Here is a 20,683-nt window from a genome sequence, read left to right as displayed (position 1 = left end):
ATTTTTTACGAGTGTTGTGAAATGAAAATTTGACAAATCAATTAACAAAGATTTTTCTAGCAACTAGCAAAATTAAATTGAACCTTTGTACTTGATCAAGTGAAAATTGAAATAATGAGTAAAAGAGATCAACACAACTTTTGAGTAATCAACACTGTTTGTATCACTATCCTTTCCAATTATCGTTTCCTACGTGTTCTTCGCGAGAAGAAGGAAGTGGGAAACTGGGTTTTTCGAAATCTACTTGAAAATTTAAATAAAATTTACAATTTTTTCAGACCCATTGTACAATAATTCATAAAAATCTGCGCGTTCTTTCAGTTTTCATTCAGTGTGAATAGCATTATGTACTGATTTCGAGGTGATATTGAGTATTTTCAGTTTTAGTTTTCCATTTTTCTTGCGGTGTTTTTATCACTCAATAATGAAAACTAATCTAATACTCCTAGTTTCTTGTATCGTTGTTGTATTCGTTTCACTGGTCGACAGCAATAGCTACGACGTTAAAGAATTAAAATGTCAGATTTGTACCAGAGTAATCGAAGAAATACGTAAAAATATCTCTCAAGTTGACAGCAAACGAACCATAAGCATCGGCGGTTTTCGTATAGATGACGAAGGAAATTATCTGCAAAAATCTACTCTTTACTATCGATCGGAAGTATACTTGACCGAATTAATGGAGAATATTTGCAATAAAATGGACGATTATGTGCGTGCGACGTTCAAGGAAACTGGTAAATTGACCGTCATTCCTTTAATTGCAGAAGATGGTAAAATGAATCCTATCATGAGTGAAGTGGACGTTGTACAAGACTCCGATTTGAATAAAAGCCTTAAATACTATTGCGAAGATATACTTCACGAACACGACGATGAATTCGTTCAAGAATTCAGTAATGAAGAGGAAAACGCTATTGTGAACATCTGTGCTCGCGCCGCAGCTTTTTGTGATGAAGACAGTATTCCACCACCTACTCCAAAAGTCGTGGATGAATTGTAAAAATCTTTAACGCCTGGATGTAAGCACAAAAATACTTCAAAGTTTTGGTCTCGTCGAATAAGCGCATCATTTTTTCCTCAATATTTTTTTTAAATTTTGAAATATGTATCTTGGCCCATCTGCGTTTCAGTTGGATTTCAATTTCATTTATTCAAAAATTAACGACGAACTGATATGATTAAGAATCGTTTCATTGATCCTGTGATATACGTATATTTAAGTGAATTGTTATACTAACCGTAAATTTTTTAAAAATTTTTCATAAAAATAATCAAAAAATTTGTAATTTTCATGGCATTGCGTACTCCTTATTTATAATTTTTCAATACAGTAAATTCGTGTTTCGTTTCAATTTTCAGTTATAAATTTTATGTATTCTGTGAATGTAATGATGGCAATTATTAGCCAACCCATTTGTTTTCGAAAAAAGTTTTGATTTTGCCACGTCAGCGTGTATATTTGATTTGCTTTTATGTAGAATTGTAGATGCCTGTTGTGGAAATATATTTTTTGAATGTTTTCCTTCTACGTTTCGTTTTTTTAAGTACTTCATCTGCAACGAACCCGGAAAACACCTTTCAACCTTTTCGGTTTACAAACATCTGGAAATAAGATGAAAACCAATTAACAAGATTATTTATTAAAATTAACGTTGTATAAACATCGCCGGTATATTTGTACCAGTTTCAAAACAATTGAGAACATCCAAGTTATACAGAAGTCATCGTCAGTCTTCTTTAAATTGCACTTAAGAAATCGATCTTGTGTTCTATTTCATATCTTTCTTCAGAAAATATAAAATTTCGAAAATAATCTCAACCCTTATTTTCAAAAGTAAACAAGCACTCGATTATTAGTGAAAGGTGACAAGAAACAAGAACTAACGCTCAACTTCTGTATTCTCATCAGTCTCTTGAGATAAACTTGTTATGAAATCATAAATGTACGTATAATACCTAATAGAGGAAGGAAAACAAAACTATAACTTGGTGAAATTAAATATTACGATGCAATATAAAATTTGAATTAATTTAACAATTATCACATTTTCGTTTCATTGCATGATATAAACAAGTTTTAATAAAATTAAAATATATAATATTGACAAGTATCACAAACAGAAGAAAAAAAATGGTTCAATAAATTCCTTTAAAAAAAAAAAGTAATAAATAAGGAACGCTACTTAGACTAATTAAAACCCGAAGCAGAAGTAATACAGTAAATGGTAAATTCAATTGGCAGCATACGTAACTTCTAGCGGAACGGTAAACATGTCTTCCCACGGTTCTCTAATTGCTTCGATAATTTTATTCCCTGATTCCAAAGTGTTGACTTTGATTTCCCACGATTGGTCTAATTTTTCTATTTCATCTTCGAATTGAAATTCGAGACAACTCGGTTTGACAGTCTGTGATTACAATTCGATTAGTCAACTCATAAAATTATACATTGCTATTTTGACATAAAACCGAACATACCAATTTCATTAGATTGCCGATACTTTCAGTCTGAACAATTGATGGCTTAATCGATGTCTTTGGTAATAACCATTCGCTTTCTCCTTTAACGATGACAAAATCGTTGTTGGTAATAATGAAACCGACTAACGTAAAACGTTTAACATCTATAAAAATAAATAAAAATGAATGTGTGAACATTTACATTGAAGCGATGAATATATGTTCAGCTGTGGACAACTATTTACCTTTATTTTTACTAATGGTAATTAAATCTGTCATGCTGAAGTTTCTAACATGGTCGTCAAGTTGTAAATATGTTTTCAAATCAGATTTTTCGCTCAGTTCTTCTGACGTTTTTACATGGATGATTCCTAAATCTGCAACAGATTTCAACATTAATTCACGCTAATGCTTAATGCATTTAATCCACACATATAATTGGAAGAACCTGGCAACAAATTCAACGATACCTTTGATATGTGATAAAAAATTGTCAGTTCTTGATTCATCGTACAAAAGACATATATATTTTAACGGCAACGCTGATATAGAACGATCTTCCACTTCGATAGAGAATCCTTGTTTCCATAAAATCGGTTGAATTAGTTTAATTTTATCAGTACCGTGGCTGTCGAATTTTTGCAGCCAATTACTGGGATCACTAAACAAAAAAAAGTAATCACAATTGTTCATACGTTACTCAACAGAAAATACAAACGTTGTTGATTCAAGATACACAATGCGAGTATAACTTACTCTTTTTCTTCTTTGACGATCTTGACAAAATATAATTTCTTTTCAGTTAGTACTAGTAGTGCAGGAGAAGGCTGAATTGAAGTCCCGCATTTACTTAATTTATCAACCTGTTGCGAAAGTAATAATATGAGTAGGGAGAACAGTTATCAAAATGTAGCAATTCGGCTTATATTCAAATTCAACTTACTCTTAAAAATGCATTTATTTCAACGCTGTTAGGAGTTAATTGATCCCAAATGTAGTATTTAATTCTATGATCAATATTAGTGAAATCAGAGTACGAATATTCATACGTCGTATCAAGATCATTATCAGGTACTGATTTTCGAGGTGACGAAGTCAATGTAAGAGGGACTCTTCCTTTGATTGCTGCGAAAAAATTACCATAATGATTAATTATGAAGATTTTTACAGAATTAAATGTAATAATAAGGTATGTATGGAACCCAAACCAGACACGAGAAAAAAGTATTATCATTTTTTTTTTTGATTTTTGTTTGATACTTGATGAAAACAAATTTTGACAAGAATTACTTGAAAATAATTTTTTTTCAATTCAACTATTGAAGTAAGTATAAAAAAGGTTATTTCAATTCGAAAAATATTTTTTACTACTGCAAAGAGGTCTACAAAAATTCAAACTTTAAATTGCTGGATATTTTTTCACTCATTAATAAAATGATAGGATGTAAAATTCAATACTACTTTTTAATAGTATTATAAGGATTGAGCCAGTTTATTCGATTTCTTTTTAAAAAATCCTTGAATAAATTGATGCCTAAAAATATAGAATGAAAGCATTGCTAAATAAAATTGCTTGATCTGGATAATCTCGCTCACATCATGACTAGTTGAATTAATGAAATGTCAGAAATTGTATCATAACAATGAACGTAATAATGTACAAACAATTCCAATTCGTTTGCGCAGCATAAAAAAAACATACGTGCGATATATCTAGCATAAAACTGACCAAATTTTCAACAAACCACTGACTATGCGACATGCAATGACTACAAGCACAACATACAAGCTCAATTGAGGTTTTATACATAAATTGTACGCATTTCGACCACAAACTGTTACGCTAGCACATAACGCGAAAAAAATACGCCAACTTCCGTACCCTTTCAAAATACAATACCTTTTTAGCATAAAACCTCCAATCTAACCGATTACAATAAAGCGAAAATCAACTGAGATTTTCTTCTTCCATTACTAATATTTATCAAACTTACATAAAATAAAATAAACGATGTTAGTAATGAAATTTCCAAAATTTAGTATTAGAATTAACTGCTCAATAATTTCGCGGATGTAACCTGCGCAACATAATAGATTACACTATTCAACGAACACAATATTATAAGTAAAAATAATGGCAAATAATATACGTTACAGTGAAACCAAGTCTCCAACAATAGAGTAATCTTCGATCGATAAACAGCAAGTTGTTTTGGGAACTTTTCAGCGTGTAAATTTCAGACGCAGATGGAAACAACATGCTATTTCTATTCAGTCAAAAATTACCCAACTATTGAATACTTTTCATAGACAAAAAAAAACATACATACGTTGCGGAGGAATATAGAACTACATTGGTTAAAATTTCAAATAAAAAAATTGATAAAAGCGACTGCATCAGGGGAAATATCGGCCGATATTATTTCATTCTTCTACCATTCACACTGAATTTGACAATCGCTTACATCAAGCCATTTACTTAACGACACTATCAATAGGAGCACATAACTCACCTTCAAAAACGGTAGTATAATTAAACGACGGAAGCTCCAGCTTTGTAGAAATATTAGACGTATTTTTGTCGTTTTTAGATTTATCACTATCGGAGGTAGTTTTCTCTTCGCTGCGACGCTGCTGCGGAGACGTTTCAGAGCTCGACTCTTCTTGAAGGACTTCATCGACGGTGCTTTGAGAAATACGATGAGGTCCTCGAGTACCATGTTGATTTGTTTCGTACGACGTTATTATACTATCGGTCATCGAACCTATTAATTAAACGGCATATTAGTAAAAAATTCAATTTTCTAACGAGGGCGAAGTGAGAAATTTGTCACATCTACCTGACGAACTACTTTCGGTTAGTAATTGATTGACCGCTGCTGAGACCAAATTTGAAGGTGTTTCGAATCTTTGAACTACAGTTACGTTGCTATCCACAGATCGACTGCGAAAGAGATCAAATTCGATTAAATGCTCGCTTACTTTAAGAGTTTTTTCAAATCGTAATGAAAAATACCTGCTATGAACTTCGAGTATCTCGATGGAGCTTTGACTTGGATTACTATAAATTTCAACATCGCTATCTTGCAAATTACTAGGATGATCATCGCTGCCATTGGTCGTATCACAACTTTGATCTAGAGAAGCAGCCGAACCTACAAGTAGTATTTGCATCCAACGTGAATTGTATCAGACACTTTTTTCATATAATTAAACGAACACAATCAATACTCAACTAACCAATGCTTGATAAAGAAGGAGACGAAGTTACATTGCATTTATTTTTTCTATCAACACCATCTGGGTATGTTTTAGGCCATAGTGCTGATTCGTCTTCTTCCAATACATGAGTACTACCGCAATTTGGACAAACATACGGATTTTGTTCACCTGTAAAATTTACAAGCAATTATAAAACGGCAAACGGAATTTCAGTTGATACTATCGTATTACACGATACATACCTATTTTATTACGACGCTGTACTTCCAAACAGAATAACGAGTTACATTTTATACATCTACATAACTTTTGATTAGACGATAGCATGGGACGTTTTTCTAATTCTTCTTGAACTCGGCTGATTAATTTCTGAAATAAGAAAAATGAAATTCAACATCAATTTACTAAAAAAAACTTGGTATTTTTTAGTTCTACATTAAAGTTTCACTACGAATAATATTCTAATCAGAATAAAACGAGCTTCATATATCGATCAGACGGCAATTCCTATCGTTAAATGTTTCATCATTTGAATGCTAACAACTATAATAGATACATCTAACAAGTATTGAATCAGAAAGAAAGTAGCTTCATATGTCGATCAGACGGCAATTCCCATCTTCAATTATCATCATGAAAATAATAGGTAACTTAAAACGATAGGTACAAAAAATTGGATCAGAAAGAAAGCAGCTTCATATGTCGATCAGACGGCAATTCCTATCTTTAATTTTCATCATGAAAATAACAGGTAACTTGATAATGCGTATAAAAATTATATCAGAAAGAAACCAGCTTCATATGTCGATCAGACGGCAATTCCTATCTTCAATTTTCATCATGAAAATATGTAATAAGTAGGTAACTTAAAAATATAGGTACAAAAATTTAGAATTAGAAAGAAAGTAGCTTCATATGTCGATCAGACGGCAATTCCTATCTTCAATTTTCATCATGAAAATATTTAATAGGTAACTTGATAATATGTACAAAAAATTAGATCAGAAAGACAATAGCTTCATATGTCGATCAGACGGCAATTCCTATCTTTAATTTTCATCATAAAAATAACAGGTAACTTGATAATATGTACAAAAATTTAGAATCAGAAAGAAAGTAGCTTCATATGTCGATCAGACGGCAATTCCCATCTTCAATTTTCATCATGATAATAACAGGTAACTTGATAATGCGTATAAAAATTATATCAGAAAGAAACCAGCTTCATATGTCGATCAGACGGCAATTCCTATCTTCAATTTTCATCATGAAAATATGTAATAAGTAGGTAACTTAAAAATATAGGTACAAAAATTTAGAATCAGAAAGAAAGTAGCTTCATATGTCGATCAGACGGCAATTCCTATCTTCAATTTTCATCATGAAAATATGTAATAGGTAACTTGATAATATGTACAAAAAATTAGATCAGAAAGACAATAGCTTCATATGTCGATCAGACGGCAATTCCTATCTTTAATTTTCATCATGAAAATATGTAATAGGTAACTTGATAATATGTACAAAAAATTAGATCAGAAAGACAATAGCTTCATATGTCGATCAGACGGCAATTCCTATCTTTAATTTTCATCATAAAAATAACAGGTAACTTGATAATATGTACAAAAATTTAGAATCAGAAAGAAAATAGCTTCATATGTCGATCAGACGGCAATTCCCATCTTCAATTTTCATCATGATAATAACAGGTAACTTGATAATGTGTACAAAAAATTAGATCAGAAAGACAATAGCTTCATATGTCGATCAGACGGCAATTCCTATCTTTAATTTTCATCATAAAAATAACAGGTAACCTAATAATATGTACAAAAATTAGATCAGAAAGACAGTAGCTTCATATGTCGATCAGACGGCAATTCCTATCTTTGAAGTTTCATCATTCAAACCAGCAATCAGTTAATCACACAGCAAATTACGCATTGATTCAGAAAAAATAGCTTCATATATCGATCAGACGGCAATTCCTATCGTCGTTTCAATTTTCATCATGAAAATTAAAAATCAATGAATAAACATCGAACGGCTATCCGAAAAGAAAAGTCTTCAAATTTAAATCAGAAAACTGAGCTTCCTGCACAGATCAGAACTTCAGCGCCGCAGTACTCTAATCGTTGAATATTTATTTATTTTTTTTGAGAGGAGGGACGATAACGTAATATTGGAAAGCAAATCAGAAAAGAAGAAGCTTCATATAGCGATCAGACGGCAATTCCTATCTTCGAATGTATCATCATCCTTTCCAGTAAATACGTCTATAAGCTAAAATGAATTAGTCTAATTCAGTAAAAAAATCTAAAATTAAAACGACCTCATCAGATTAATCAAGCTTCATATGTCGATCAGACGGCAATTCCTATCAGCGATTGTTTCATCACTAGAGCTATCGTTTTTTTAAAAGAATAACTTTTTGAAATTCAATTCCATTACTGTAGATAGGTACGTACTTGAGCATCTGCGTACTCCATAATGTATTTTCTAGTTTGATCGTTTCGTCTAGCGACATCAAATTTCAACATGATCGTTAAAGGCTCATTAGATATCTTCATGCATCTTTCAACCCACTCCAAGCTCCATTTTGTAATTACTTTAGCTCGAGTAACATCATATTCCCGTAGATCTCTGCGAATAAATAAATTTGAATTAAAATACAACGAAGAATTGACGTATAAAATAAACGGGTCTAATTGAGAATACGGATTGTTATTGTGACGTAATAATAACGCAAACAAGTTTGTAAATATTTCATCAATCTAACATAACACTTACTCGTCACCCAACACCAAAAACAGATCTTGTGTAGCATCGCCATCTACTCTTTGAACTAGCCATAACGAGCTTTCCTCAATACCATCGAAACCTACATTGTCTTCATTATCATCGTTTTCTTCGACATCAGTTTCTAGTGGTAAGAAAATGACAATAATTATTCGATTCGATGACGTGGAATAATTACCCAAGTACGGCGACACATGCGTGATGGACAAATAAGTATCGCGTTAATCATATCATATTACCTGATTCGCTTTCACTAGAGCTGTTTGATGACTGCACACTGCTCTCTGTCTTTTGATCATCTTCATTTACCGTTGTATTATCTTGATTTTCTTTATCTGAAGTACTCGCATTACTAGTCTCGGTTACAATAGTATCGTCGTTTGAAAATGTATTCTCGATTATACGCTGCGAATAACAGAACATACAACGTGAATTTTTTGATGTTACACAGAAATAGAGAAATACGATAAGACAGAAAAACTAACGTTTGTAGTTTGAGGATCGCTCCTCGAGTTGAAAACGTGTTCGGCAACAATATTTGTATTTCTAGGAGAACTACAACAAGACTGTCTAGGAGAAGGGTTGGGTGAAGGGATATCTAACCAACCGGGAAATTTATTGTTAAGTAGCCAATATTCTTCACCATGCTGATGACGACATTCTTCTAACTGTTTCTTCGTCTTTATGTACTCTTCGTCATCATCTGATTCTGTTGGAGCAAAAATTAACGTAAGTTCACATTCGTCAAAAGATCATTATAAATGTATGTACTTAAACAAAGGCGAGTAATTCGAAATAATACCTTGCAGTTTAATAGGAGTTGGAACATTACTTATAGAACTATCCTCTTTATCATAATTTGGTTCATAAATTATTGCTTCTCGAGTTTTTTTAGAACGTTTCTTCTTAAGAATATCTGTAATACATACGTAGAATTTATAAGCACGCGAAGTCAGGGCTGTTAATACGAAACGAAACGAAACGAAAGACACGAAACGAAACGGAAAATTTTCCCTCTGGACACAAAACGAGACACGAAACGAAACGAATCCAAAAAATTACACGAAACGAAACGTTATAACGAAACGAATCATTTTTGTTTCTTCAATTTTCAATTTTTCATTGCAAGTTTTTTTGTAAATTTCAACCAAATTCTGTCAAATTCACTCAAATTTCATCCATTTAGAGCCTCTAGAGGGGTTCTCTTCTGAATTTACTAATGAAAATGTCCGCTTTTCTCACTTTTTTGGCTGAAAGGAAACGAAACGAAACGACACGAAACGGCACGAAACGAAATGATACCACTTTTATGGAACGAAACGAAACGTTATAACGAAACAGTTTGGTTCAAAGAGCTCAACCGAAACGAAACGATACGTTTACGTTTCGTGTCAAACAGCCCTGCGCGAAGTTACATAAACATGTAACTACACTTCAAAAACGAATATCACTACTTATAGAAAACTAACTCGAATTGGTATTTCTTAGAGCACAAAATTCAGGATTATTAATGCTAGGCGAGGTATATCGAATGTACTCCTTCTCTGCGGTACTTAAAGGTGTTCCATCCAGTAGAAACTATATTAAACAATAAAATAAGTTTTTCATTTAACAGGAAATTTGAAAAAAATTGTACATCAAGAAGCAAATACTTACATTATCATTAGCGACATTTTCGTGTAGATATCCACATGTTAATGATCTATGAATAGGATGGTAACTTATTGGATTCTTCGAAATATGTAAAGTAGTTAAAAGCGAGAGATCTGCTAAAGGAAGCAAATTCACGTGCTCTACAATACTATTTTCCGAAAGATCGATTTCTCGTAAACTAACCATTTTTGAAAGACCTGCGAAATATACACAAAAAATTAGAATTCAATTACCTATTTCTAAAAAAATAATACTTGTTTTTTTTTTGTAATGACATAAAATTAATCAAGTGGTTAAATATGTATACAGATGTGTACTTTCGAAGGGCAAGAATGAATTGAATTGTCGAGTGTTTCAGTTAGAGGAATTAATATCGAGTATTATGGATACAGAGCGAAAGAGAACTAACTGAAGAGAAAGTTTTCAATCCATCTTTCTATAAATGAGAGAACTGCTCGATGAACAGGTCAACTCAATTCAAAAATTTTCAAGTGAAAACATATTCGCCATCACTACGATGATCTAATTATACTTTAGAAACATTAAAAAATATCAAACTTCGGCGGGATGTTTATAATTCATCGAATAAATTTTTCTTCATTGCACCATTTTTTAGGAAAAATCAATAAAAGTTGGAATCTAATATGCAACGATGTTATCTAAATCCACGATAAAATCGTTTGAGAGTCTACCAGTTATTTTTATATAGGTCGCAGTACGTTTCTCTTCTTAGCTACGTATTGTATCTCAAACGCTATTAAAAACCTTCAATTAAAAAAAAAAAAAATTAAGCATAAATCAACGAAATATTACCTGATATATTAGTGATATAATTGTGATTCAATAGGAGAACTTCTAATTTACTAATTGGCATTTCAGGTACCGACGACAAACGATTGTAGGCAGCGTTTAGATGCGTTAAATTGCTTAGACAGGTTATAGGACGTAAATCCGTTAAATTATTATAACTTATGTCCAAATATTGAAGCCAAGGTGTGTAAATGAAGGACCGATCTAAGGTGCTTAAACCATTACATGAAAATACTGCGTGTTGTAATTTACTCCAGATCAAACTGACGCTATTATCGGAGTCAGAATTCAATATTAAATCACCTATAGAGTCTAAACATCGCGTACACACCACGATTTCCAAATTTTCACGTAAAAATTGAATTCCTTTGACATCTTTAACATTAAATTTGTACAATTCTAAATATTTTAAATTAGTGAAATCACTCACATCGATCGTGAAACTGTGACTAGAGGACGTATCGCTGATCTTTAATTTTGGCATTTTTGTAACGAAATCATATAAGAACATTAGATCATTACTGCTTGCGTATTTGTTAATTAATTTTGTAGTGCTTAATGGCGATACATAGATGTCTTCCTTAATTGTACGCAGTATTTTGTTCAGTTCGCGAAGTATTTGTGGCGTTACAGAGAAATTTTTCTGACCACTGATAACAGATCTGCCATTATTTTGTAGAAACACGATTAATTCTTTGATTTCAGGAGACGTCATTTTGAATTTTTGGCATGTACTGTGAAAGAAAATAACGAATTATTAATGATTATTGAAACGAATTCATAATAACAACTAAGCTAACACTGCATTACTATCTTAGCATCGACTGTGTAACAAGAAATTAAATTTGTGAACATTATTAAAACAAAAAAACGAAGTGTTTTTCAACCATTCAAGTCCTAAAATTTTCAGAAGTCATAACGAAGACAACCCCATAAGTATAAATTCAACTAATTCAACTCAATTTTCACGCATTTAACTTCTTCTAAATTTAGCATTACAGAAAAAACTTCCACATTGTAATTATTTACGTATTTGAAATTCACGAATCATGCATCAATGATATCTGCAATTTCAGTAATGTCTGATCATACCTAACCATACTTACCAATAAAACTACTGAAAGTTCTTCAAATTCCTGTGTATCAAAATAACATTGAATATAACTTTAAAACACACTACTACAGTGTACTACGAAATGCAAATTATTATTTGCTAATTTCTTATTGTCAAAATATTAAACAAAGAATTGAAATGTCTTGTACAAAAAATAATGAAATCGAACAAACAACGAGAAACGAGAAACGCGAATAGAAGGACAAAAATAAATAAACATAAGAACCCTGCGCCTAGGCCCGGATTTCAAAACTGAATTTCGGGGGATTTCTATTGATTTATTTGAAAATCTGCAGAGAGCATTAAATGACTGAATGAAATCGACAGTGTTACCTCGACGGCAATAAAACACGTCGTTTTTGCTTTTTCATTTTTTTCCTCAAAATTCAAAAAACTACAAGTTACAAGTAGAAACTAGAAAAAAGCAGGAAGCGAAGAAAGAAGCGAACATTCTTGAAAATTATAACTTTTGAATAAAATCAACAGCGCATTTTACAAGTTGAAGAGGTGTAGATTAAAATATGTAGTACCAAAAAATAGTAAAACCTAAACGTAAAATTCATCTCATTTCTTTCTCACTTCTCCAATAGTAAATAATTAAACAGAAATATGCATTTTAACATTATACGCAGAGCCGCAGGAACGAGTCTCTGAGAATTAAAACTCCGAGTCTTCAGATGCGAGACTTTTGAAATTACAACTTATGAACTTACTACATTGAGTCAATGAATATCGAGTCTTGAAAAACTTCGAGTCTCATGTTTGCGAGTCCCTTTACGAGTCTCCAATGTCTCCATAGTACATTGTCAAATTCATCAAAATTATTCTCTCAGGTTGGTGCATTTTTTTCTGGTTTTCTGAGTTTCAATTTAAAAAGTCAGTGCGATGACGAGCTGATTTTTAAATATCTTGGGTCATTTCAATATTCAATATACCTTTGTTTCCCCCGACCTCATACCTCATTTCCTCTCTGACCAGCTAATAGCTAGAATTAATAGGTTTTAATTTTTTAAAACTTTTGCATGCCATTTTTAGAAATTTACGTATCGATCGTTCATTATTTTCGTAACTTCAACTTAAACATCAATTTTATAATACGTACAGGTACAATATAGATGGGTAGAATTTTTCGTTTTAATTTCTGGAGTTTTGATATAGGTAACATGATAAATGCTTAAATGGTTACACTGTTTTGGGAAAACTTTTGCATAAGGGTTGCGTTTCATAAGGGTGAATCATTGAAAATTTCAATAATGACGTCACCTATCATAGTTGAAAAACGAAAAACTGTCATGAAGTGAAGGTGAATTCGTATTAGTAATTCTTCATCCTTCAAAAATGACTGTATCTTTGCCTGTCGAATACAAAGCAACGTATAAAATTTTGGTACTCGGTGATTCAAATGTTGGGAAAACTTGCTTAGTCCATAGATATTGTGATGATGCTTACTACGATACTTATATTTCCACTGTTGGTAAGAGAAAATTTCAGTATGGTTTGTAATATTATCGCATCATGAAAAAAATCTAGAGTTTTATAGACTTGAATAGTGCTTGAGAAAATAATTGAAATTAAAATACATTAAGTTACTTGATTTTTTTATTTCAAAGTTGATTTTCGATCGATATCAAAAAAATGATATAACATTAGTCTCACTTACTTATCAATTGAATGTATCAATATTCTTCACAGGTGTCGATTTTAAACAGAAAATAATTGAATTAGACGGTTCACCCATAAAATTACAAATATGGTAAGTTCAATGCCTGATGAGCTGTTTGTTAGCTATGTAGGTGTCAAAGACCGATAAGATATTTGAATTATGATTTTGTTTTTTCATCTTTAAATCTCATATATTAAACTGAATATCTAATTTATTTTCAAAGGGATACAGCAGGACAGGAAAGATTTCGCACCTTGACAACTGCTTATTATAGAGGTGCTATGGGAATACTACTTGTGTACGATGTTACCAATATTGAATCTTTCAATCATTTACCTTACTGGATTAAAACTATACAAGAGGTTAGTGACGAGACACACATATATCTATATCTAATCATAATCAATACCCAAGTAATTCTTATTTAATAATTGCTTTATTAATGTTTTTTTTTTCTTTCGAAGAATGCTTCTCAAAATGTGGTTACTGTATTGGCGGGAAATAAATGTGATGCTGAATATCAAAGAACTGTCGACAGAACTAATGGAGAAAAGGTACTTTTTAAAAAATTGATATCATCAAGTAAGCATACGAACATCATCATACGTATTTTATCACGACTGCAAATCAGTTGTAATGCAACACACATTGCGACGCAATGATAAAAGTTGCCTATCCGATAATATGTTGACGAAAATCGTAATCATAATATTATACAGGATACAGGGCGTAGAGATAGGCAACTTATTTTTCAAGAGGAACTGGTAGGATTGATTAAATTTTAATTTGGAGAAGAGGGAAATCGAATAAAAATGAAAAATTGCCCTTGTGAGAATTCTGTAAAAGTAGTCTATACATAATAACATTTTACTAATTTTTTTCATTTTTTTTAGTTGGCAGAAACCTTTGACATGCCATTTTTTGAAATATCGTGTAAGAATGATGTAAATATCGAAGCAGCGCTTCTTACCTTGACAAGAATGATTAGAGAGAGAGCCAGTCAAAATGTACGTAGCACAACATTTATTTATGTGAACTTAGCACCTTCAATTACGAAATTACTTATATTGAAGAATGTTTAATATTTTTGCAGATATCCGTAGATGAACCATCAACGCAAACGGATCCTAATAATATAACATTGAGAAATTTCAAATTTAAAGAACCATTCAATGAAAAAATGAAATGTAACTATTGTTAATTGAACATGCTTGAAACGTACCTATTTTATAGGAAAGTGCTTCTTTTTACTGCCTATACGTTTTATTATTTTTATGGTTTCTCATTTTTTTTTTGCGTTTTCTTATTTCAACGTCCTATTTTTGTTTTGAAAATTTCACTACCTAATTACGAAACTAATACTTTTCGAAAAAACGAATCTGTTGACGAGACAATAAATTTATTGGAACGTGGATTATGAGAATAACAAGTGAATGAAATATACGATCAACCAGGTAGTTAACATCTTGACTGCTTTATTTTGACAAAATATGGTAAAATTCGATAATCGATACGATGGATAAATTGAATTGAAACATATCAGGAGATATAATAGAAGGCAAAATTAAGAATTCGTAAATAAATTGTGATTTAAAAAAAAAATCAAACTTTTGAAGAAAGTCTCTTGTGAAATTTTACAAGTGTAAATGATTTGTGTGATGAATAAATATTTATATAAAATTTCGTATTGAATTTATGTACTTACCTACTTATTTTTTTCATTTAATTTTAGGAAAACTTTAGGGTAGGGAAATAGTAATTTTATGAGAATTTGAAAAACTTTATTGAATTATCTTAAATTTAGGTACCTACGCTGCCACGCTGGTATAAAATTGAGAAAAGTCAATTTTATTGCCAGAGTGAAAATTTGCAAAAAATTCTATCATCCTTTCATGACGTCAATATACGGAGGGAAAATTTGAATGCATATGTATATTAGAATAGAATTAAGTAGGCACTTACAACTTCTTCATCAAATCATCATCTTCTACAAAAAAAAAATATTAAAGAAACCCCTATTTACCTACTTTCAATGTCTACTTTCATATCTGTAACAATTCTTTAATTAACAAAATATCCCTCTGTCACTTTGGTTATGACATGGTCTGTAAGAGTTTTTCAGTCTCAGGTAGGTTTTTACTCACCCAACTTTTAAAAATACATAAAAATATGTTTGAGTGAATAAGGTAAGCTGTTGCGTATAAAACCAAATCCAAAACGGATAAGGCGTTTTTATTTTAAATTTATACAAGAAACCATGTAAGTAATGTACAAAAGGAAAGTCGTAGAAATCACACTAATTAATGATTATTTTTAAAATAATAGGTACCGTAGCAATCGAGAAATAAATTTAAAAAAATAAATCAGTACCTAAGTAACAAATTAAAGACAACATCAACACAAAAGAAAAACACAAATAGGTACTTTTGATTTTAAAAATGACTTGATAAATTACTCGAATCGTATTCAAAGATATTATTTTGAAAATATTAGGTAGGTATATTTAAATATATTGGTAGGCAAGTACGTAAATTGTGTAAAAAGCACGATGGTTTGAAAAGTATATACATATTTTATACACGAAAAGAAAATTGAAACCGGGAAATGAAGGCAATAATTGAATTGAGAAAAAATTAGAGACCACCTACACAATATAAAGTTAAGTGGATAAAGTTGTTATAGGTTCGAATTGTTCGAATCATATGTATATCTTTTGTATTATACGCCAAATTGGTCCCCTTTTTAAAACAAAAACGAGTCTTTTCCTCTTATTTGATCATCTCGATATCTGCGATAATTGATCCAAATGAACGGTAGACGAATTGAAATTGGAAATGGAAAACGACAAATTGGTCGGAGTAGCTGGAGATAATCCACCCGCTTCGATGTTTGGAGAAGCTGATCGGCAATTTCGTACCAATGAAGTGGAAGTATTACTTTGCACAGCAACGTGGTTATTATTTTCATTTTGTAAAATAGTCGTTGTGCTAGAATGCATCGCTTCACTGGTGAGCGGGGTGTGCGGAGCGGAATGTTGCAAATAGGAAGCACTTCTAATCAGTCCATTACTGCTGCTCATCGAACGAGCGCTGGCGGTATCTACGGTTAATTGATGAATATTCGAATACGATCTGGTTTGAGTTCTTTGATGATTAGCAGATCTATGACGGCCACCTTTTACCGTACTTCTTCTCAACGGATTACCGAACGAACGATTGGATAAACGGAAACTACTGAAACTGACTAAACGAGGATTCGGATTGGTATCCGAAATGTACTGACTACGAGAATGGACGTGATGAGATTTTGCACGGCTTAGACCACTTGCATGGCCATCTTCTGCAAATTCAAACAAACGAAAACGAAAATTGTTAGTTTTGTACCTGAAGAATTTGTCAATAATTGCAAGTGCATATAGTGGAAAAAGGTTGGTATAGGTATGACTTATGAGTTTGGATAAACTCGAGCCATTAAACATTTTTTATAGTAATTCTATTTTTTTAATTTTTTTTTTATTACTTATCGTTATCGTACAAGAAAATTCAAACGTTAGAAGTGAAGTTTTTAAATACCTAACTGAATTCATATACCATTCCCAATCCCAACACCACCTTACGTTGTTTAGTAAAACAAACCAAGCATTATAGCGAAGAGATTCGTTCGTATTTTCTTCAGTTCGATTTCAATATAGGTACAGGATTTTAAATCACGAACGTATCCCCTAAAATGTTATAAAAGCGCTTTCACTCACTATTACTATGTCTTTTTACAGTTTGATGTCGTTTCCTCGATTGCACCATTCCAAATACCACTGCCGCCAGACTGTTATGTTGACTAGGTTGCCTGACGAATCCAGTAGGTGCACCGTCTCGACCATTTACAAAATACGTTTCCATTTCACCTTTACCTTTCACAGCCACTAAACCACGATATTCAACGTTATAACCTCTTCTTGAAAGAATCTAACAAAAAATAGACCTCAAGTTATAGGTACCTACGTAGGTATCTGTTTCGATAAAAAATTTTAAAAGTGAAAATTTACTTTGGCAGTATCTTTGGGAACTTGGATACGATCCATGGTTCCAGTTGAATCCATTCTGGACGCTTCATTTACCGTATTTCCCCATATATCAAAAACTGGTTTACGAGCTCCGATAACTCCTCCAACTAGAGCACCGCTACTAATGCCTAAATAGCACATTCAAGCATAATAGTATCATTTAAATTTTGGAAAGATGTTCTCAAATTGCTTAGTTGAAAGTTTTTGTTTACATACCTACTCGCAAATGAAAATTATTGAAAGAATGTTTATTCACCTCTTCGATACATGCTTTCATTGCAACAGCAAAATCCACCAATGCGCAAATATGACCATATTCATCTTCACCAGGCTTAAAATAATTTCAAGTTTGGTTATTCAAAGTACATACACAGGTAAGTACATACACATTTTTTTACAGACAGGTATTTGAAAGGATGTAGAAGAAAACAAAAAATAAAGTTGATAGCAATTTTCTGTAAAATTTATCTCAATTTTTTTATAAGACGCGCAAAGGTTTCAACAGAAGAAAATGTCATTTAAGAAGACTTCTGAGGTGTGCGAGTGCGGTTGATAAGGGTGCAGGATGTGGGTAAGAGGTTTTTCTTTATGGTCGCTGGGGTCACTTGTTTGAAGCGTGCTTCAACTACACCCCTACCACAAAAAAAAAGTTGATAAAATTTTACAGTAAATTTCTATTAACTTGACTTTTTTTTTCATTTATTGTTTCCTACTGCAGTGCATTCAGGATTCAGTATATCTGGCATCAGAAATTAACATAATATTTTTCAGAAAATTGAGGATTTTCCTCAATTTTAACGAGTGATTACTCAAATTTAATTTTTTTTCAAATACATATCACAATCTGATTGTTAAGCCCAAATTCTTTCATGAAAATTCTTGAAATTTATTGGTTCAAGGCTAAGATGGTTGCTTTATCTTGATTAATACCAATTTTTTAGTTCAAGCTGCGGCTCTAACCATTTACCTTGTGCGTGGGATTCAACCCAGAAGCTGCCATATACGAAGCTCCTACTGTTTTTATTTTTTCAATTGAACTGAATCTGGGCTCTTCCAATAATTCATCAAAATCAACTGAAAACAAAATTTAATATGTAAACGCATAATTTTGAGAAACACTTCTTCAACAGTCACATAATGTACTAAGTACTTGATAAAATTCAAGTACCTACCAATAATTTCGTTGAGAAGTCTGATACATTCTACTCCTTTATTCACATCTTCAGAATAAAATTCCGTGAAATTTGGTATACTTGCAAACATTACGCCAACATTATCTCTTGATTGGGAATACAATTCCTATTACAAGAAAAAATATTATTATCAATACCTAATCAATTGTTCGGTATACCTACTCGCATCTCAAAATATATTTCGAACATTTTACAGTACCTATTCAAACAAAATACTCATGGAAAGTGAATTTAGTTTGATAAAATTCATTCAAATGTAATAATTTTGCCTTTTGGTGAGCACATAGAAATTATTTCGTCTTAGGTAGGTATAAACTTAAAAGTTGATTTTAAAAAAAAACTCACATCAGCATGTCGATCTTGTGCCAGAAAATGATGCGCGACATGATCCGGTAAAATATTACGCAAGAGTTGTCTATTGTTTTTTCTAGTTTCTTTCATCTCGGCTAATTCTCTTTCAGCGTCTCTTTTCCACAAAAAGTCCAATCTCGAAGTTACTTCCACCAAACGAGCGTGATACGCTACCAAGATCAAGAAAGCAGTCAGCAAAATCAACATTTGCGATGACATAGGAACTTCCATACTGAAATATAGGCCAAAGAGTATGCAATGAAATCAAAATCGTATTCTCATCTATATAGGTATAAACGTTAACGCTTAATTTCATCAAGTTACCTGTGAGAATGCGCATTGGCGAAGACTTCCGGATAAAATACTAATATAAAAAGGGTATAAATGGCCACCATACTGACTGCTAATAGAGTTTTTATCAAAAAATATAATTTTAAAGTAGTAGCCAATGCTATTAACGATAAAACCCACGTGTACACTAAATATTCTGGATGAAGACAGTCGTCAGGATACGTAGATTGTGTCGAAACATCAATCTTATCACTGGTTGAATTAAAACTACTATTCTTATCGAGAAACTGTTCCGTATTTATTCCTTTACTCATTTCCTGGTTTTTCCTAGGATCTTGCATCAACGTTCTAGGAGTTCTTTTACGATGTAATTTCACGCGTTTCGACTCCACTTTATGCGGTTGATTTGCATTATGAAGAATTTTTTGAAATTTTCTAGATAGCGGTTTGTTACCAGCGAATTTATGTTTAGCTTTTCTTCGATCATTGATAAATAATAATTTTTTCAAATAAACGGTATCGACGGTTTGTGAAACATGAGATTCGGAACTCCTCTTTTTCATCTTTTTGTCAGTGATCTCTTGATGAAAATTATTTTGCGTAGTAGGCAGTGTTGCGATATTTACAGTTGTTAAGAAGTTTTGGTTTTGTAGTTGCATTTGCGAAAGATACGCCGAAGGATTCAACACCTATTGAAAAAAATTACAATGAAGAATATTTGGGACCTTATTATGTAAACTTTTATCAGATTAGAAAGGACTATACCAAACTTACCAAACTTAATGTTGAAGCGAAGCACATCAAAGTTACTATGGCACAGATAAACACCGTTCTATACATACGATTTTGGGCTAAAATGGAAGATATGGCTTGTATTTGTTTAGGGAAAACATCAAATTCTTCAGCCATTGTTAATACTAGAGCTCCGCTAAGAATCAACGTGGTCATGGATAAGCTAACTGTGACAGAAAATGACCTGGTAACACAAAAGGGTAGGCGTCGTACAACGCATTTAATTTTATGAGAATTTTTATTGACAAAATATTACGGAGGTAGACAAT

General features: G+C 32.0%; 4 protein-coding genes and 1 non-coding gene across 11 annotated transcripts in view; 2 read left to right on the top strand and 3 right to left on the bottom strand.

Annotated features, from left to right (window-relative positions):
* The first annotated feature begins 186 nt into the window (after window positions 1-186).
* On the top strand, window positions 187-1,522 carry sel (canopy family protein seele). The gene has a single exon (XM_065356297.1). It carries the CDS (start codon window positions 425-427, stop codon window positions 1,001-1,003), a length of 579 nt encoding a protein of 192 aa, XP_065212369.1. The 5' UTR covers window positions 187-424; the 3' UTR covers window positions 1,004-1,522.
* Window positions 1,523-1,627: 105 nt separating this feature from the next.
* On the bottom strand, window positions 1,628-12,245 carry LOC135839989 (serine/threonine-protein kinase 11-interacting protein). 2 transcript variants are annotated; one of them, XM_065356291.1, is made up of 21 exons: window positions 12,057-12,245; window positions 10,954-11,684; window positions 10,144-10,337; window positions 9,957-10,065; window positions 9,290-9,403; window positions 8,973-9,196; window positions 8,727-8,892; window positions 8,479-8,611; window positions 8,157-8,331; window positions 5,928-6,054; window positions 5,704-5,853; window positions 5,480-5,618; window positions 5,304-5,407; window positions 4,977-5,228; window positions 4,458-4,541; window positions 3,407-3,588; window positions 3,220-3,326; window positions 2,934-3,124; window positions 2,709-2,840; window positions 2,482-2,627; window positions 1,628-2,411 (listed from the first exon to the last, which is right to left on the bottom strand). In XM_065356291.1, the coding sequence occupies exons 2-21, from the start codon at window positions 11,663-11,665 to the stop codon at window positions 2,235-2,237; spliced, it is 3,618 nt and encodes a 1,205-aa protein (XP_065212363.1). In that variant the 5' UTR covers window positions 11,666-11,684; window positions 12,057-12,245; the 3' UTR covers window positions 1,628-2,234. The 2 variants fall into 2 exon arrangements, with proteins under 2 accessions (XP_065212363.1, XP_065212364.1); XM_065356292.1 differs by lacking the exon at window positions 4,458-4,541 and having other exon boundaries at window positions 12,057-12,244.
* Window positions 7,528-7,596, bottom strand: LOC135842177 (small nucleolar RNA SNORD49). The gene has a single exon (XR_010558080.1). It is a non-coding gene; the product is annotated as a small nucleolar RNA SNORD49 (small nucleolar RNA).
* Window positions 12,246-13,302: 1,057 nt separating the features above from the next.
* On the top strand, window positions 13,303-15,410 carry RabX4 (RAS oncogene family member RabX4). Its single transcript, XM_065356290.1, has 6 exons — window positions 13,303-13,538; window positions 13,757-13,817; window positions 13,951-14,089; window positions 14,192-14,281; window positions 14,621-14,734; window positions 14,821-15,410. Exons 1-6 carry the CDS (start codon window positions 13,403-13,405, stop codon window positions 14,926-14,928), a joined length of 648 nt encoding a protein of 215 aa, XP_065212362.1. The 5' UTR covers window positions 13,303-13,402; the 3' UTR covers window positions 14,929-15,410.
* Window positions 15,411-15,921: 511 nt separating this feature from the next.
* The window catches only part of LOC135839980 (adenylyl cyclase 78C-like), a 125,448-nt gene continuing 120,686 nt past the window's right edge, over window positions 15,922-20,683 (bottom strand). For 5 of the 6 annotated variants that reach the window (XM_065356273.1, XM_065356274.1, XM_065356275.1 and 2 more), the window contains 9 exons: window positions 20,397-20,598; window positions 19,656-20,311; window positions 19,326-19,563; window positions 18,960-19,086; window positions 18,755-18,861; window positions 18,004-18,118; window positions 17,770-17,915; window positions 17,479-17,689; window positions 15,922-17,066 (listed from right to left, as the gene is read on the bottom strand). In XM_065356273.1, coding sequence (XP_065212345.1) covers window positions 16,504-17,066; window positions 17,479-17,689; window positions 17,770-17,915; window positions 18,004-18,118; window positions 18,755-18,861; window positions 18,960-19,086; window positions 19,326-19,563; window positions 19,656-20,311; window positions 20,397-20,598 — 2,365 coding nt within the window. In that variant the 3' untranslated portion in view covers window positions 15,922-16,503. The remainder of the gene's footprint in view (window positions 17,067-17,478; window positions 17,690-17,769; window positions 17,916-18,003; window positions 18,119-18,754; window positions 18,862-18,959; window positions 19,087-19,325; window positions 19,564-19,655; window positions 20,312-20,396; window positions 20,599-20,683) is intronic. The other variant, XM_065356277.1, reaches the window with a different exon arrangement.

The sequence above is a fragment of the Planococcus citri genome, chromosome 3, assembly GCF_950023065.1.
Source record: "Planococcus citri chromosome 3, ihPlaCitr1.1, whole genome shotgun sequence".
Taxonomy (NCBI): domain Eukaryota; kingdom Metazoa; phylum Arthropoda; class Insecta; order Hemiptera; family Pseudococcidae; genus Planococcus; species Planococcus citri.
This window is presented reverse-complemented; position numbering and strand designations above follow the sequence as displayed.

Coding starts and splice junctions, on each gene's coding strand:
- sel (XM_065356297.1), top strand. CDS start 425: ATGAAAACTAATCTAATACTCCTAGTTTCTTGTATCGTTGTTGTATTC.
- LOC135839989 (XM_065356291.1), bottom strand. CDS start 11,665: ATGACGTCTCCTGAAATCAAAGAATTAATCGTGTTTCTACAAAATAAT. Junction 5,408..5,479: donor ATACTCGAAGTTCATAGCAG/GTATTTTTCATT, acceptor TCTCTTTCGCAG/TCGATCTGTGGATAGCAACG. Junction 2,628..2,708: donor TACCATTAGTAAAAATAAAG/GTAAATAGTTGT, acceptor TTATTTTTATAG/ATGTTAAACGTTTTACGTTA.
- RabX4 (XM_065356290.1), top strand. CDS start 13,403: ATGACTGTATCTTTGCCTGTCGAATACAAAGCAACGTATAAAATTTTG. Junction 13,539..13,756: donor TACTTATATTTCCACTGTTG/GTAAGAGAAAAT, acceptor TATTCTTCACAG/GTGTCGATTTTAAACAGAAA. Junction 13,818..13,950: donor CCCATAAAATTACAAATATG/GTAAGTTCAATG, acceptor TTATTTTCAAAG/GGATACAGCAGGACAGGAAA.